This window comes from Schistocerca americana, chromosome 7 (genome assembly GCF_021461395.2).
Source record: "Schistocerca americana isolate TAMUIC-IGC-003095 chromosome 7, iqSchAmer2.1, whole genome shotgun sequence".
Taxonomy (NCBI): domain Eukaryota; kingdom Metazoa; phylum Arthropoda; class Insecta; order Orthoptera; family Acrididae; genus Schistocerca; species Schistocerca americana.
The window spans coordinates 16,119,095-16,137,795 of NC_060125.1; the positions used below are offsets into that span (position 1 = coordinate 16,119,095).

Genomic DNA, 18,701 nt, shown 5'->3' on the forward strand with positions numbered 1-18,701 from the left:
ACGTCCTGAATCTTCCTACAATCACTCAAAGATGACACTTTCCATAAACTACAGCATCAGAAAATTTTCAGTGTCAATGAACTTATTGTATGAAACTTCCTGGCAGATTAAAACTGTGTGCCAGACAGAGACACGAACTCGGGCAAGTGCTCTACCGTCTGAGCTACCCGAGCACGACTCATGAGCCATCCTCACAGCCTCAGTTCTGCCATTACCTCATCTCCTACCTTCCAGACTTCACAGAAACTCTTCTGTGAACCGTGCAGAACTTATTGTATAGTGTACGGGGCCTGAAGATGGCAACACGAACACAAATTGCCGAAACTGGTTGCTTTCAAAATAAAATAAAATATCTTAAAGTGTACAGCTGTCGGTAAGGTTTATTGACATTGAAAAGTACATACTAGCCGATGTCCCCTAATTGCAACGGACCGACTGAGATTGTCAGAAAATTGTTGCTGTTCACCCTATCTGTCTGGTAATTTGTGTATATAGATGTACAGAGGACAAGAGTGGTCCTAGCACACTTCCCTGGGGAAATCCTGATGGTTACTTTCTCTGTGAGGAACATTCACTGTCCTCATTGATGAGGATTTAAATTGGAAAAAACAAATTTTGGAATTCCTGAAACAACTTAGTTCACCCACATTTGCGCTTAGAAACATTGAAAATCCCACGGAAAGACAAAACAGTAAGCTGACATTTTGTATTTTTTAATTCTATAACGTCATATGAAATAATTTTCTGGGATAACTCATCTTTAAAAAATAAAGTCTTCATAACTCAAAAAGGGCTGTAAGAATAATATGTGTTGCTCACCTGTGATCAACTTGTAGACATCTGTTTAAGGAGTTCTGACTACTGCTTCCCAGTGTATTTATCCCCTCATGAAGTTTGTTGTAAATAATCCACTACAGTTCGAAAGGAGCAATGATGTACAAAATTACAATAGGAGAAGGAGAAATGACATTCATCACTCCACATTAAGGTTGTCTTTTGCACAAAAAGGCGTGCACAGTGCTGCAACTAACATTTTTGATCACTTACACAAGGACATAAAATGTCTGACAGGCAGCCAAGTAAAATTTGAAAAGAAATTAAAAAACTTTCTACTTGACAACTCCTGTTCTGTACAAGAATTTCCATTATTGTAACATGTAAAATGTTGTGGGTAAGAGTTACTAACTCACATCTGTATATTTAATACATAATAAAAAAAACTTATAAATGTTCAGCATATAGCCATATTTACAAATTAATTTGCAGTGCGAACATCAAATAAGACTCGTTTGACGATTACGATTTATCATGCAAAAATGATCCGTGGAACACGAAATGAACTAACTAACTTTTCTATTACGTAAACACTCTTAGAGATGCTTACTTATCTGAGAACCTATTCTACGAGCTTGAACCTTCATTAATGGTCTGCTGTTTGGCACCGTGTCGAATGCTTCCTGCAGATCTAGGAATTTGCAGTTTGCCTGTTGCCCTCGATTTACAGTTTGCAGGACATCGTGTGAGAAGAGGACGAGCCGAGTTTCACCGGAATGGTGATATCTAGATCCCTATCGATTTTTGGATACGAGCTTTTCTCTCTCGAGAAGATTTGTTGTAATGGAAACTCAGGGTAGGAATATCGACAATGTAGGAAAAGACAGATTGCTACTTACCATAAAGAAGACATATTAAGTTACAGACGAGCACAATTTAAAGACATTTATATAAAGCTTTCAGCCACAGCCATCATCAGTAAAAGAGAGACACGTGCCATTCGTACGTACAAGAAAGCATACCTCACGCAGACACGACCACCGACTTCAGTTTCTCGGGCCGGAATGCGACTGCGATGTGGGATACGAGCGACAATCTGGAGGGGCAAGGAAGTGGAAGGGGCGGTAGTGTACGAGTGCAGAGAGAGACGAACGCTGCCTAGCGGAGTGAGTGGGGACTCGAATGCTGACGAGTGCGGCGTTAGGAGGTCGTGGGACAGGTAGGTAGGGAAAACAAGGAGCAAACGAGGAGAGGAGCGAGGAAACGTGGGCAGGTGTAATGGCAGAGAATAGCAAACAAGGAGGGTGGGAGATGGGAATGGAGAGGAGATAACAGAATGTAGGGGAGTGGAAACTGTCGGATACAGAGTGCAGGAACAGTATGTTACTGTAGGTTGAGTTTGGGATAGTTACAGGAGCACAGTTCGGAAAGGCTGGTAGTGAATGGGAGGACCCAGATGCCCCAGGTAATGATGCAGGCGTCGAAATCGAGCAAATTATGTTCAGCTGCACGCCGTGCCCCAGGGCGGTCCACTTCGCTCTCGGCCACAGTTTGGCAGTGGCCGTTCCTCCCGGTGGACAGCTGGCTGGTAGTCGTACTGATATGAAAAGCTGTGGAGTGGTTGCAACAGAGCTGGTAAATGGCGTGGCTGCTTTCACAGAAGGCCTGGCCCCTGATAGGGTGACAGCACTGGAATAGGGAGTGTTGGATGACTGACTGAGCCAATTTTTCACCTCCGTCTTCCTCAGAGATATCTCGTCAATGTGCTAACACGAGGATCAGTAGTGTGTCACACAATTATGAGGCTAAGTAAGCAACATCGTTAAACTTCAGAATCACCACTCTACCATTCCAGCATACCCCCATACTAAGGTATTTGGAATAAAACTGGTTGGACTGCATTGATTTGTACTATTTTTAGGTCAGGTCCTGCCTTCTATTGCACGATTCCTTCCACGTCGACTTACGAGGGTTGCCCAGAAAGTAATGCACCACATTTTTTTTTCTTCAACAACTCTTTATTGAACGTAATGAGAATTACACACACAAAATAATGGTGTTTCATCTGTTGCTGTTGTTGTGGTCTTCAGTCCTGAGACTGGTTTGATGCAGCTCTCCATGCTACTCTATCCTGTGCGAGCTTCTTCATCTCCCAGTACCTACTGCAGCCTACATCCTTCTGAATCTGCTTAGTGTATTCATCTCTTGGTCTCCCTCTACGATTTTTACCCTCCATGCTTCCCTCCAATACTAAATTGGTGATCCCTTGTAGCCTCAGAACATGTCCTACCAACCGATCCCTTCTTCTGGTCAAGTTGTGCCACAAATTTCGCTTCTCCCCAATCCTATTCAATACCTCCTCATCAGTTATGTGATCTACCCATCCAATCTTCAGCATTCTTCTGTAGCACCACATTTCGAAAGCTTCTATTCTCTTCTTGTCCAAACTAGTTATCGTCCATGTTTCACTTCTATACATGGCTACACTCCATACGAATACTTTCAGAAACGACTTCCTGACACTTAAATCTATACTCGATGTTAACAAATTTCTCTTCTTGAGAAATGCTTTCCTTACCATTGCCAGTCTACATTTTATATCCCCTGTACTTCGACCATCATCAGTTATTTTGCTCCCCAAATACCAAAACTCCTTTACTACTTTAAGTGTCTCAGTTCCTAATCTAATTGCCTCAGCATCACACAACTTAATTCAACTACATTCCATTATCCTCGTTTTACTTTTGTTGATGTTCATCTTATATCCTCCTTTCAAGACACTGTCCATTCCGTTCAACTGCTCTTCCAAGTCCTTTGCTGTCTCTCACAGAATTACAATGTCATCGGCGAACCTCAAACGTTTTATTTCTTCTCCATGGATTTTAATTCCTACTCCGAATTTTTCTTTTGTTTCCTTCACTGCTTGCTCAATATACAGATTGAATAACATCAGGGAGAGAATACAACCCTGTCTCACTCCCTTCCCAACCACTGCTTCCCTTTCATGCCCCTCAACTCTTATAACTGCCATTTGGTTTCTATACAAATTGTAAATAGCCTTTCACTCCCTATATTTTACCCCTGCCACCTTCAGAATTTGAAAGAGAGTATTCCAGTCAACATTGTCAAAAGCTTTCTGTAAGTCTACAAATGCTAGAAACGTAGGTTTGCCTTTCCTTAATCTACACACCCTATTTTTCTATGTAATCTCCATCCTGTTCTACAGCCTTCCTCCGGCACGAGACGAGGGCGTGTGTGCCCTGTCGGTACCGATCCTTGTTCTGGGGCCAGAGCCAGTGCTTCACTGTCTGAATCGTCTCCTCATTGCCCTCAAAATGTCTTCCACGAATTGCATCCTTTAATGGCCCAAACAAGTGGAAGTGCGAGGGGGCTAGGTCAGGTGCGAGAGCTGTCAACGGTCTCCCCGACCGCTGAAAATCGTGGAGCTCTGCCGAACTGCCTTCGTGTCACTTCACCCTCAGTGCCCAACAACTGACTGTACTTCTGTCAACAGCAGGTGCTCCTTAAACTCTGGACAAGCGTTTTTGAGTATTCCCCACAATTTCTTTTCCTGCAGCGAGTCATTCGATGATGGCACATCACTCGTAACGTCTGTCACCTACAGACGCCATTCTGAAACTGTCCCGAAGCTACGCTATCCGTCGGAAGTGACTGAAACTTGGCACACTCTCTCGGGAGACTTCAAATAATACGTATGTAATGTTTTGCATTTGTAGCATTGTTTCTGGCTGAAAAAATAAAATGCTTTGCATTATTTTCTGGGCAACCCTTGTATTAATGAGAGCATGTAGTTGTCTCAGAGATGAGGCAACAGAGCTTACCTCATCAGCTGTGTCATATCTACTAAGAAAGGTAAAGCTGTGCCAATAGACATTTTTGCTGGATCTGAGCTTTGCAGGTTTGTGTAGTCTGTACTTGAAGCAGCCCATTAGTTAGCTGGCTGGCACATACATTCCAGTGTCGACTACAAGCTCGACGAGAGGTGCTTGATAAGTTATGGATGGTGTTGCATAAAGTGTGAAACCTTTTATCTCTTCTATATCTGTCCCTCTCCTCTCTGTGGCAGTGTGGAAGCTAATTTCATCTCTGCAATCTAGCCATTGTCCAGACTCGAAATCAATGTAAGGCGGTCTTGCAGTAGTTTGCGCACGCACACACAACTGTTTTGAATTTAAATTCTCAGTTCAGAGGCAGTCAGAATCCAGATAGTGCCCAGCACTTTTAGCATCACTAACGTACATCTACATCTAATCAAGATTTCACTAATCACTGTGAGGTGCTTGGCAGAGGGTACCTCCCACTGTACCTGTTATTAGGGTTTCTTCCTGTTCCACTCTTGTACAGAGTGCAGGAAGAATGATTGTTAATGCCTCTGTGCATGCTGTAATTATTCTGATCTTGCAACTTCCTGGCAGGTTAAAATGGTGTGCCAGACCGAGACTCAAACTCGGGACCTTTGCCTTTTGCAGCCGGCCGAAGTGGCCGTGCGGTTAAAGGCGCTGCAGTCTGGAACCGCAAGACCGCTACGGTCGCAGGTTCGAATCCTGCCTCCGGCATGGATGTTTGTGATGTCCTTAGGTTAGTTAGGTTTAACTAGTTCTAAGTTCTAGGGGACTAATGACCTCAGCAGTTGAGTCCCATAGTGCTCAGAGCCATTTGAACCATTGTAATCTGCCAGGAAGTCTCATATCAGCACACACTCCATGCTAGTTCTGCATGGTTTGCAGGAGAGCTTCTGTAAAGTTTGGAAGGTAGGAGACAAGGTACTGGCAGAAGTAAAGCTGTGAGGACGGGGCGTGAGTCGTGCTTGGGTAGCTCAGTTGGTAGAGCATTTGCCCGCAAAAGGCAAAGGTCCCGAGTTTGAGTCTCGGTCCGGCACACCTTTTTAATCTGCCAGGAAGCTTCATATCAGCGCACACTCCGCTGTACAGTGAAAATCTTCCTGTGTGAGTGATATGTAAGGCATTGTAGTATATTCTTAGAGTCAGCATTTAAAGCCAGTTCTTAGAACTTCAGTAGACTTTCCTGGTATGATTTATGTCTCACTTCAAGAGCCTGCCAGTTCACTTCTTTCAACATCTCTGTGACAGTCTCTTGCTACGGCTCAAACAAACCTGTGACCATTCATTCTGCCCTTCTCCGTATACGTTCAGCATCTCGTGTTAATCCTACGTAGTACAGGTCCCACACACTTGAGCGATATTCTAGAATAGGTCGCACAAATGATTTGTAAGCAATCTCCTTTATAGACTGATTGCACTTCCCCAGTAATCTACCAATAAACTGAACTCTACTGCCTGCTTTCTTTACTCATTACTGAGCCTATGTGATCATTCAATTTCGTATCCCTATAAAGTGTTACACCCAGGTATTTGTATGATTTGGCCGATTCCAACAGTGACTCATTGATATTTTCGTCATAGGATACTACATTTTTTCTGTTTTTCGAAGTCCACTATTTTACATTTCTGAACATTTAGAGCAAGTTGCCAATCTTTGTACCACTTTGAAATTTTGTCAAGAGCTTACTGATTATTTGTGCAGCTTCTTTCAGATAGTATTTCATTATAGATAACTGCATCACTTGCAAAAAGTCTGAGATTACAGTTAATATTGTCTTCAAGGTCATTAATATACAACATGAACAGAAGTGTCTGGACACACTTCTGTGGGGCACACCCTGAGTTACTGCAACACCTGACAGTGACTCTCCATCAAGATAGCACACTGTGTCCTCCCTCCCGAGAATTCCTCAGCCTGCTCACAACTTTCACTTCACAGCCCATACAATGATCCTTTCAGTAATAAGGATAGCTACGGTACTGAGTCAGACGCTTTTCGGAAATTGAGAAATGTTGCATCTCCGTGACTGCCTCGATCTGTGGCTTTTAAGATTTCCTGTGAGAAAAGTATGAGTTGGGATCCACACGATCAATGATTTCAAAATCCATGCTGGTTGGGATGGAGGAGGTCATTCTGTTCAACATACAGCATTACATTTGTACTCAGAATATATTCTAAGATTCTACAGCAGATGGATGCTAAATATATTGGATGGTAGTTTTGTAGATCACTTCTGCCATCCTTCTTGTGGAAGTGTGTGTCCTGTGCTTTCTCCCAACTAAGGGCACAGGTTTTTGTTTGAGTGATCTGCGATAGATTATTGTAAATTAGCCACAGGTCTGATATGGAATTTGATGGAGATTCCGTCAGGCCCTGTAGATTTGTTCAGTTCTAGTGATTTCAGTTATTTTTCAACACCACTGACACTGAAATCTATATTGCTTATCTTTGCAGTGGTGCAAGAATTAAATTGAGTCAGCACCCGTAGATTTTCCTTTGTAAAAGAACATTTGAAAATCAAGTTAAGCATTTCTGCTTTTGCTTTGCTACTCTCAGTCTCAGTCCCTGTCGTGCCCACGAGTGTCTGGAGACATACCAGCAACAGCCTTTACTCGCGATCTGAATTTCTTTTGGTTTCTCGACAGGCCTTCGATAAATTTCTGTGACGGTAGTCATTGCTCTCTTGGCAGCCAAATTTGTAGCGCCTCTCTGTCCGTAGCCCAATGTTTAAAGAAAATGAACTGCTCTACTAGGTACATATCTGTCAAATTTATGGGCAATTATTTTTTTAAACCTAAGCCACAGTTTGTCTGCAGTATTCTCACTAGAGCTCAATGTTTTGAGTTCCTTACTGAGATATGGCACTACGTCATCTCTATCTAGTTTACTGAATTTGTGAATGTTTCTACTCATTTTGGTGCTTTTTGTATTTTGCTAATCATTGTTACTACAGCTGCCTCAGTCACTGATACTGGCCTATGTGTAAATCCTCAAAGAGCTCAGGTTTATTTATTATTGTTATATCCAATATATTTCTATCGTGACTGGTCTTCCAGACAGTATGAAGTAGGTGGTTTAATAATGTTTTGCAGGGTACCCTGCCATGCCCACCACTTATAAAACTGTATTCTTCTCATCTACTATGAGAAATACACTACATCCATTTACATTAGCCTACTCTTTCAATACGCATTTAAAGTTTTCACAAAAATCTCACTGCCATCAGTTTCCGGTTTTAACCGGATTTCTGCACCTAGCATTATGTGAGTCACTCTCATCTGAATCCTGCTGCAATTAATCAGTAGGATTTTAAGACTCTCACCTGTACGAGGCATTTCTTTGAATCTTATACGGACACTTCTGCGTCCCCTACATCTGTCATTGTCTGGAGTGAATATTGGGTTACCTAATCTAAAAAGCCCTTGGGTGCACTCAATACACATTCAGCTACCTGGGTAGCAGCCTCTGATATGTAGTGCATTTCTTATCCATTTAGGGGGACCGTACAGTTCTCGATGTTATCTTGCTATTCCAGAAAGTTTCAGAACCTTTGAAGCCTGTCATTCGACCCTTCCACTCCATTCAGAACTGTGGTGCCACAGTAAGTTCTGGGGTCAGTGCTGTAAACCGTGACCTTTGAACAAGGATGGTCTCCTCAGCCTTTCCTGCCATCTGCTTGGGATAATTTGAGTATGACCTCGGAGCCAAGATGACAGGCATCATTTGTTCCAACACCCACCACAACCGGTTCTCGGTTGTACCTCATTTTGTCAACGGCTGCCAGACTAGCCTCTTCGGTATGCTGAATGAGACCCCCCAGGCAGGTGAATCTTATCTTCCTTTACATCCCTAGCTGACATTTCCCTAACAGGTACCATTATTTGCCATACATTTGAACTACAAATTAGTGATAGACTGTACACTTTCACATTTCCCTTCTCTTGACCTGAGACAGAACAGGTTTCCGACAGTGAAAGTGAGTCTCACTGGCTGAGTGTAGTTTCAGGGGAAGTCAGCATTTTGAACTTGTCTGTTATTGAGATGGGTCTAACACACGGAGTTCTTCCTGGTTCCTTTCTCCCCTGGAAATGTTGCCTAGCCCTCCCACTGACACGTCACCCACAGCCGAGTGGATGAATAGTCTTCTGTAGAGGAGACAGGAGAGGATAGTGCTGGAGGTAACTTTGTTACCTCTGGTACAAAACTCTGGGGAGCTCTCCCAACACACATATTCAAAGCAGTTTCCAATTGTTTGACAATAGTTAGGCAATTTCCATCTATCTCATCCCATGTTTGAGAACAGCCTTCACAGTGAGGCTCCGTTGTGGCGGGTGCAATGTTTTACTAAACAGCAACAAATAACTTTAAAATAAGTCTGCTGATTCTCTTTTAATTTCTGGATTTGTTAAGCTAAAAGTATTACTAATTACCTTTAAGTGCTGAAGCAATAAGCATACAAAACAGTATTTCCATAAAGCAACCTGGGACAAAAATTACTAATTTCATGAAACTTACTTTCAGAGTTATAGTCGTTAAAATTTACGAGAAATGTGGACAGTGGAAATGTCGAGACATTACTGGCTGTCACCTTTGATCCAAGAAGTCACGAATATAGCATACTTAGCCATATTACCTCTGTCCACCACACTGACAAACTCAGTAAATTAACAAAACAAAAACAAATACAAAATTTGATTATAGTAATTTAAAGAATAACATGAAAGTAACAGGAAACACGTAGGAATTAGGGGATTTTGGGTAGTGATAAACAAAACAAATGACTTTCTGTGTTAACTCACATACCCAAGCAAAATAATACACAGGAATCAATAACATCTACATTGCATGAAGGCCACAAAAACCCACACAATTTGGTATTGTCATTTTTTATTAACCTGTTTAGGTAAACCGAGCTTTATAATACCAATTAATGAGTAAATCTGTAAGAAAATGTATCAAAAAAGTCTAACCAAAAATCCAAACCTCACTACAAATTCTCGTATTGGAAACTTCAATTGACCACATAGCTAGAAAGAAGTCCACGATACTAAGGAAGCAAAACTTGCTACAAAAATTGGCACTGAAACCTCCACTTGACCTATATAACTAGAATTCTGTCCTCAGTACCAAGAAAGCAAAACATGCTGCAAAAACTGTTACTGAAAACATCACTTGATGTACATGCATAACTGACACATTGCCAACCTATGAGCATCAGACACACAGCATTCACTGGCCCTGACACTCATATATTTAGGTATACAACTGAATCACATTCTGCTATATCAAATAAATCCACGACATTCTTCTTAAAACGCAAAAAATTAAAAATATACTTACCAAGCAAAATCCCCCTTCACACGCGCACGTGCACACACACACACACACACACACACACACACACACACACACACACACACACACACACACACACACACACACACACACACACACACGCGCGCACGTGCACACACACACACACACACACACACACACACACACACACACACACACACACACGAACTTCATTAGCAGGGAAAGATGTGTGTGTGTGTGTGTGTGTGTGTGTGTGTGTGTGTGTGTGTGTGTGTGTGTGTGTGTGTGTGTGAGAGAGAGAGAGAGAGAGAGAGAGTGTGGGGCAGTGTGATAAAACTTAAGAATATATCTGAATCCAATTAAAAGAGATTGTCATATATCAAAATCAGATTTTAGGCACTGACATGTAGGTAAGAAGTACATCGAACAATGAAAAATCCAGGAAGCTGAAGAGACTGTGGACACGTGCGTGCGTGCGTGTGTGTGTGTGTGTGTGTGTGTGTGTGTGTGTGTGTGTGTGTGTGTGTGTGTCTGTCTATTTTTACAAAGGCCTTATTTTGTGACAGTCTTTTTGTTGTGCCTATCTGCAACTCAGCATCTCTGCTATATTGTAAGAAGTACGTCATTTTATATAAATCACCAAAATTGCTAAGCAGTGCACTGAAAAGTATCTTTTAAGAGAAATAGATCAAATATGGGAACCAGTGAGACAAAAGCGTATGATAAATGTAATCATGGTGAGTAACTGAAAATACAGGGCGGTATAATGAAATATAGGTGTGCAGAATGCTGACATATGAAATTTAATGCTGTGTAATATTTAAGCTGTTCTTTTAGGCTCCTGCGAAATCATGACCTTGGAAAATGGAGCATTCCAAAACAAAACAAAAACCACGCTACGTTTTTGAGATTATTATTTAAACTCCCACATTCAGATGTGACTTAGACTTTGGGCTACACTACAGATCAGTCTGCCGCGGCAGCCAGTTTTCTTCCATTCACATTTGATGGCTTCCCCAACTGACAATTAATTAAACATTCCACATTAACATAAACTTCAGGCTATGCTACATATGTGTTTGTCATCACAGTGAGTTTTCTTTGATTCACATTTGTTGGCTTCACCATCTTGCAACCAAACTGTGACATTCCAAAGTAGCCTAGGCTTATAGCTACACTACAGATCCTTGTGTACTGTGATCATTTTCTTCCATTCACATTCATTGACTTCACCAGTGCCCAACCACACTAACATTTCAACTGTACATTGATCATTCCATAATACTTTGCTCAAGAATGTGTTTATTTTAGGAATGTCTTTTAATTTTGTTTCTCCCTGCCCAAAAATCTATAATTCTCAAGCGTCATGTTAGTTTCATGTTCTGAAGTGAAATAAAATGGTCTCCGGTTGTCGGTAGTAACCGAGTCCTTGTTTATAGTTCTGTCTGTCATTCTGATGCTTCACGCGATCACCTTTGTCTCATTTGAGCCCGATGCTTGCCTTCTCGTAGCTCTCTCGACGCTGTGGAAATGCTGCACAGTGCCACTACTTCTGGCCGTGTGACTTCGACTCCTCCTGCAGAAGGTCGAGGTTGTAATACCTCTTTATATTCGATGAATTATTCTGATACAATTCTACCCTTGAATGATGTTTACTAACTTTCTATCTTCATACTTCCAGAATCCATGCACAAAGTAGTTTCATACAATAGCTATGCCATGAGCACATAATTAATCTTTGTAGTACTCTCTCTGGTGGTTGTCAGAAAAAGCTTCCGAGATTGTCTTCGTGCCGATTAGCCTGAGCTTTGTTTGAAGAATTGTAATCTGAATATTGAAATTTATGACAAAAGATAACTGATACGAAATTGTACGATTAAAAGGGATATATATATATATATATTGCTCCTTTATACAAAAGGTGTGTATTTGACATTTGAGAATTAATGATATCCATCAATATATTGCGTAGTTGTTAATCAGAAGGGACCTTCCGAAAGACTGGATACGAACCTGCATTTAATAATCCAAGAGCTCCATTACTTCTTCAGAAGGTTAAACTTCATCAAAGCCAAATATCCGCATAATCTGCGGTTTCCCGACTGATTATACAACGCTCCCAAAATTACGAGGCATTTTATTTGTACAGATTAGCAGACTGCCACAAAGCACGAGCCTGCAGAGAAGAAGAATCATCGCCTGATTTCATTCTAACAAGTAAAATTTCTGAATCATTTGAGTGACTGAGATATGATTGTGTTTCCTATTATGAATGACTGATTGCTTGAACGAATTGAGAACTACATAACTACATAATTACATAGATAGGAGGAAAAATTACTCAGTCTGTAAGAGAGTGCAGATGTACGTCAACTATTTACACAAAGATGTAAACAGTGTATCGTTAAATCTTCTGTATTATATGTTCACTACTTCTCTGTGTACAACTTCAGTGACACTCTAGGTGAACAGATCTCAGGAAGTCTCAACATACATAAGTCTTGCTTTGATATTAGCCAATGACTGAGTGACAGTTCTAACAACTTTCATCATTTGATTTCTCTGTTGACTTTCTTGCACACTTCTTTTCACTCCTCGTCCTTCAAGCCACCACTGAGCTGCGACATCCCAAAGAAAAAGTGCTCTGCCACGGCAGGTGGAGTGTTTTATTCACCGTCGTGCCTTGCTGATGTCTGGAGCTGACATTATTTACAGTTCATCTGCACAGACGTAAAATTAGGGCACACACAGTGTAAGGTTGTCCACTTAATAAATACCTAAAATATGTTTTCCACTCTAATACAGCCGGTATTGGAAATTTTGGTATTTCTGTACATCCCGTATAATAAAAATTTTTAAAAAGCTTAAAGTGTGTCACTTGCTGACAGATGTGTGGTTCCCGTGCTGAAAGAGGCCGCCAGCTCTCTCGAGAAACTGCAGCTGCGCCTCTTTGACGTGGCACCCGAGGAGGAGGCCACGACGTTTGCAGATCTCGGAGAGCTGCACAACCTGTGTGAACTGCACTGCAACCAGCTCTGCCCGCACCGGCCTCGCCTCATCTCTCTCGCCTTCCAGTAAGTCATTCCTCACTATTTATAGGTACAAGGCTGAGTCGATATAAATCAGATTTTATTTTTAAAAAATTCATTTATTGAAAAAAAGGCAGTTACAATTTATTTTTCCACATAATTCCCTGCTTTAGAAGTACATTTTTCCCAGGGAGAAGGAAGGTTTCTTTATTGCAGCATTATAGAATGCAGCTGGTCACGTCAGAAGCCAACTGCGCACGGATTCCTCCACACCCCCGTCATCTTCAAATTGGTGCTCTCCTAGAGCTTTTTTCAAGCTGTCTAAATAAATTGAAATCACATTGTGATAGGTGCGGGCTGTAAGGAGGACGACTAAGTTAAGTCCAGTGCATTTTCTGTAATTTGGAGATCACCAGAGCTGCAGTATCGGGTCCAGCACTGTCACAGAGGACGACGATCTGTCAAAGCGGTCGACCTCGTCTTTTGAAGCGATACGCAGCCCTCACCTTCTTCGGCAGCTCACAGTAGCGTGCAGCACCGATTGTGCATTGCTCGTGTAAAAATGCAGTGAGCAAAATGGCTTACCGGTAAAAATGAAAAATGGTGGAAAGAACCACGCCAGCTGACAGCTGAGCCCTGTCTTTCCCTGGGGCTTCCTCCCCCTTCCTCCAACACTCCTTACTGGCCCGTCTGGATGTGCGAGTGCAGTGGTGGACCGACACACAGGTCACAGCTGACGATCCGACTGAAAAGTGCATCACTTTATTTCTCAAACCTTGCTGTAAGACTTTGACAGACCTCCGAATGTGTCAGCTTCTGATTTTTGATCAAAAGGCGAGGTACCCATGTGGAACAAACTTTCCGGAGCTGTAGGTAATTTGTGACGATCACTCGAAAGCTCCCGTAACTTATTTCTGATACTCTCACCTATCGGTCGCCTTCGAGAATGTATCGAACTGCACAAATGTCTCAGTTTGTAATACTGGTCCGAGGATGATGATCATATTGCTGATTTTCCACACGTTCCCATTCTTCCTCAAAATCTTTATGCCAGCAAACACACGCATCCTTGACAGTATTTGATCACCAAACTGTGCAATCAGTCTCTGGAAGATTTCTATCACTCTAACTCTTTCACGAGCAAGAATTTTTGTAATAATTATGCATCGCGCAGTGGAGAGGTAGACCTGTCACTCAGATATCTTGCGCATTACGGACGGAGCTGTCGGAGGTATGCGATAGCCGGCTCTCCCTGCTCCTCACGGAACCACCCGACAATACTAGCAGCACAGGTCCGGTCCTACCAACTGTTGGTGCTCAGGAACAAAAATCCCATTTGTATTTGATTCACCCTCGTACCAACTCTGTTAAGTGTCAGGATGGTTTGAAGAAGACTGTAAAAAGAAAATGACAGAGGGAAATGAGGCAAGAAAGAAAATGATAAACAGGGCAACAAAATCTAATACGGAAGATTTCACAAAGGAAAGGGAGGAAGTAAACAGAATCAACAGAAGAAAGAAATGAAAATCAGAGAAGACACGAAGTATGGAGCTAGAATAAAAATGTAACGGCGAAGAAGTAAGAAAATTCTATGAAAGGGTTCGTGAACTAAATAAAGGCTTTTATTCGTGTACTGTATTCTGCAGTGCTAAAGGAGGAAATTTTATAGGAGGAGAAGAACAGATTCTAGAATGGTGGGCTGAATATTTTAGTAAACTGCTGATCAGAGATATACGGAAACCTCTTTATAACTTTCCCTCAGATAATGTTTCCCCCGTGTTCTGTCTTTCTTTTCCAGTCCCGACGAAAAGCCCGTTTGCCCACTGCTAAAGTTTCCTCTTTAGTATGTTTACTCTGTACAACACTTTCCTCCATGTAACATTCATATTTTTGGAACCCTAACCAATTATTTCTCTCCTCATAGCATTTAAGCCTTTGGTGGAGGTGCTTCATTTCCCGTCCTGTGTACTTGCACAAGCTCTGAAAGGTCACACTGGGCGTGAGCCACACGTCAGCGTCAGTGCCCGCGTGATGTGAGATGTGACACACATTGTGCTTGTCGTTTGTCTCGTCGGCACTGTTTTTTTTGTTTTTCGTGTGAGCAAATGGTGAACAGCTGTACGGTGTGTTTAACACTCCACCTCAATTACACTATACACCTGAGGTGCACTGCAGGCATACGTGTTTGGAACTGCAGATTGGTTCACGTCAACCAATTACACAGTACACACAGGGTATCCCTGGCACGAATCTGCGTGTTTACACTAGATGGAATAAAATGTGAAAATGGAAGGAGAATTAGTGATTTTTCGTAACATAATTCATTTGAATTAAAAATTTCTGACAGGTGTGACCTTGAGGTTCCTATTTTTTAAAGTAATTGTTGTTCTGTTACGTAGCTAGCACAAAATTATTTTATTACTGTTCTGAATTATGACCCAACTGTTTTGTATTATAATGGTTGTTTGCTCAAGGACACTTTATCTAAATTTATAACAATAATGGAAATTCCAGGATGGAGCAATATGTAAAATAAGGGAAAGGCAATTACCTACGGTCTAACAGATTGGTATGTGGAACATAGAAACACTTAAAAGCAACAACATTCATCCTAGCTTTTGAGCATTTACTCTTCTTCCAGCAGTAGTACACACAACCACACAGGCCATAAATTTACACACGGTAGACGTAGCCGTTTTTCGAATATTTCCCTGGCAGTGCCTGTAACCATTAGGATGAGGGCAGGATGATGATGTCAATGACTGTGATGAAAAAAACAAACGTTTTTGGGTTCACCCTGGATGGGAAGAAGGAATCTGGGGCCTGAAGATCCATTTATACAAAGGTGGCTGAAGGATTTGAAACATTCAAAACATTCAGAAGATTTATGATGACCCCTCGGGTACAACAATAGCACAACTTTCTCATTTGGAGCAAGAAATGGTTCTAATACAGCCCAGAGGAAATAGGAAGCAAACATGTTTGCTTGATTACTTCAAAGAACCCTGGGTACAGGATGTTCAATTTGTGTCAGTTCATAGATTTTTGCGAAAGTCTGACAAGTTGTATTTTACAAGTTCATTATTAAAGTAATTATTTGTAGCTAATTCTTTTTTAATTTTTACTATTTACTGTCTTCTTATGTAGTATAACCTCAGTAAAATTTGACTCAACTTTTATAATCATCAATTAGAAGTCTTCACCTTTACAGTGTTTACCTCGATGCAGTGTTGAGAATTCGTGTTCCCTTGAAAAAAAATATCATAGAGAGATTTCACTGTAGTAATACTGGAAGAAAATGAAACAGGGCACAGTCGGCCATGCACAGTGGTAGCTAGGATGAAATATTTGCACCCACAACAATAGTAGAGAAAATTAGGTTGCCAGTTAAAAGCCTGAAGAATAATGGGGTCTCGGAGAACAATAACATTTCAGCAGAGATGACTGAAGGTGGTGGTGAACATCTGACACACCCTGTCCACCAGCTGATCTTTGAAATATGAGAAAAAGAAGTGATGTCAGACCAGTGGAACTTGGCCATTATTTGCCCGATTTATAAGAAGAAGGAGAAAGCAGATTGTGAAAATTACTGTGGTATCGCCTTATTTGATGTTGTGTACAAAGTCTTAGCCAAAGTCATTCCTGTGAGACTCATTCCATTTGCAGAAGAGATACTTGGAGACCATCAGTGTGATTTCTGACAGGGCAGATCAGTGACTGACTGTATATTTACTATAAGGCAAATAATGGAGAAGCACTATGAACATAATGTGGATGTACATCAGCTCATTGTAGGTTTCAAAAAGGCTTACAATAGCTTTAAAAGGAAGAAGCTATATCAGATTGTAATGGGTATGAAATTTCATTATAAACTAATGAGATTGGTACAATTGGTCCTCACCAGCATGAAATGCCAAGTGCAAATAGAAAGAAATTCTTCTAAAAATTTGAAGTTAACCAAGAGTTACGACAGGGGGATCTACTATCTGCACTACCTTTCAACATAGTGTTGGAGAAAGTGATGAGAAGGGGAAAGATCAATAACCCATGTGGTACTCTGTTTAACCATGTGAACCAAAACCGAGCATATCCCTATGATGATTGCATGTTGTCCAGAAAATTGAAAGAACTGGAACAAGTATTTGGCAGACTAGAAAAGAAAGCAGAAGAGTTGAGCATTTGAGTAGACGACATCAAAACTCAGTACTTCTTTGCTTCCAGGAGAAATGCTGCTGTTAAAGAGAAATACATCGAGTTGAACGGGACCAACTGTGAGAGATGAGAGAAAGTCTAGTGCTCAGAAGTGCCGATAATTGATAATAACAGCATAAGCGAAGAAATAAAAGGTGTGGATTGCTGTGTGAGATAGAGCTTACTGGCCCCCGATTAAGATTATTTAGTCACATAGACCGAGCAGAAAATTGAGGTGACTTTCTGTCAAGCAGTTATGAGGCAGGTTGTAAGACAGACTATGTGATCAAATGTATCTGGACACCTGACTAAAAATGACTTACAAGTTTGTGGAACCCTCCATCGGTAATTCTGGCATTCACTTTGTTGTTGGCCCACCCTTAGTCTTGATGACACCATCCACTCTTGCAGGCAAACGTCCAATCAGGTGCTGGAAGGTTTCTTGGGGAATGACAGCCCATTCTTCACCACAGAGCACTGCACTGAGAAGAGGTATCGATGGCAGTAGTAAGGCCTGGCATGAAGTCAGTGCTCCAAAACATCCCATAGGTGTTCTATAGGATTCAGGTCAGGACTCTGTGCAGGCCAGTCCATTACAGGGATGTTATTGTCATGTAACCACTTTGCCATAGGCGGTGCATTATGAACAGTTGCTCGATCATGTCGAAAGATAAAATCGCCATCCTTGAATTGCTCTTCAACAGTGGGCAGCAAGAAGGTGCTTAAAACGTCAATGTAGGCCTGTACTGTGATAGTGCCACTCAAAACAACAAGGGGTGCAAGTCCATTCCATGAAAAACACGTCCACACTATAACACCACGAGCTATAAATTTTACTGTTGCCACTACACACGCTGGTAGATGACGTTCACTGGGCATTCGCCATACCCACACCCTGCCATCGGATCGCCACATTGCATACTGTGATTTGTCACTCCACACAATGTTTTTCCACTGTTCAATCATCCATTGTATGTTTATGCTCCTTACACCGAGCAAGGCGTTGTTTGCCATTTACCGGTGTGATGTGCGGCTTATCACCATGAATTCCAAGTTTTCTCACCTCCTGCCTAACTGTCATAGTACTTGCAGTGGATCATAATGCAGTTGGGAATTCCTGTGTGATGGTTTGGATAGATATCTGCCTATTACACATTACGACCCTCTTCAACTGTCAGCAGTCTTTGTCAGTCAACAGACGAGGTCAGCCTGTACGCTTTTGTGCTGTATGTGTCCCTTCACTTTTCCACTTTACTGTTGTTGTTGTGCTCTTCAGTCCAGAGACTGGTTTTATGCAGCTCTCCATGCTACTCTATCCTGTGCAACCTTCTTCATCTCCCAGTACTTACTGCAACCTACATCCTTCTGAATCTGCTTAGTATATTCATCTCTTGGTCTCCCTCTACAATTTTTACCCTCCACGCTGCCCTCCAGTACTAAATTGGTGATCCCTTGATGTCTCAGAATATGCCCTACCAACCGATCCCTTCTTCTAGTCAAGTTGTGCCACAGACTCCTCTTATCTCC

General features: G+C 41.7%; 1 protein-coding gene across 1 annotated transcript in view; it reads left to right on the forward strand.

The window, feature by feature from the left end:
- LOC124622226 overlaps positions 1-18,701 on the forward strand; it is a 71,153-nt gene that overhangs the window by 27,224 nt on the left and 25,228 nt on the right. The window contains exon 3 of the mRNA XM_047147879.1: positions 12,843-13,028. Coding sequence (XP_047003835.1) covers positions 12,843-13,028 — 186 coding nt within the window. The remainder of the gene's footprint in view (positions 1-12,842; positions 13,029-18,701) is intronic.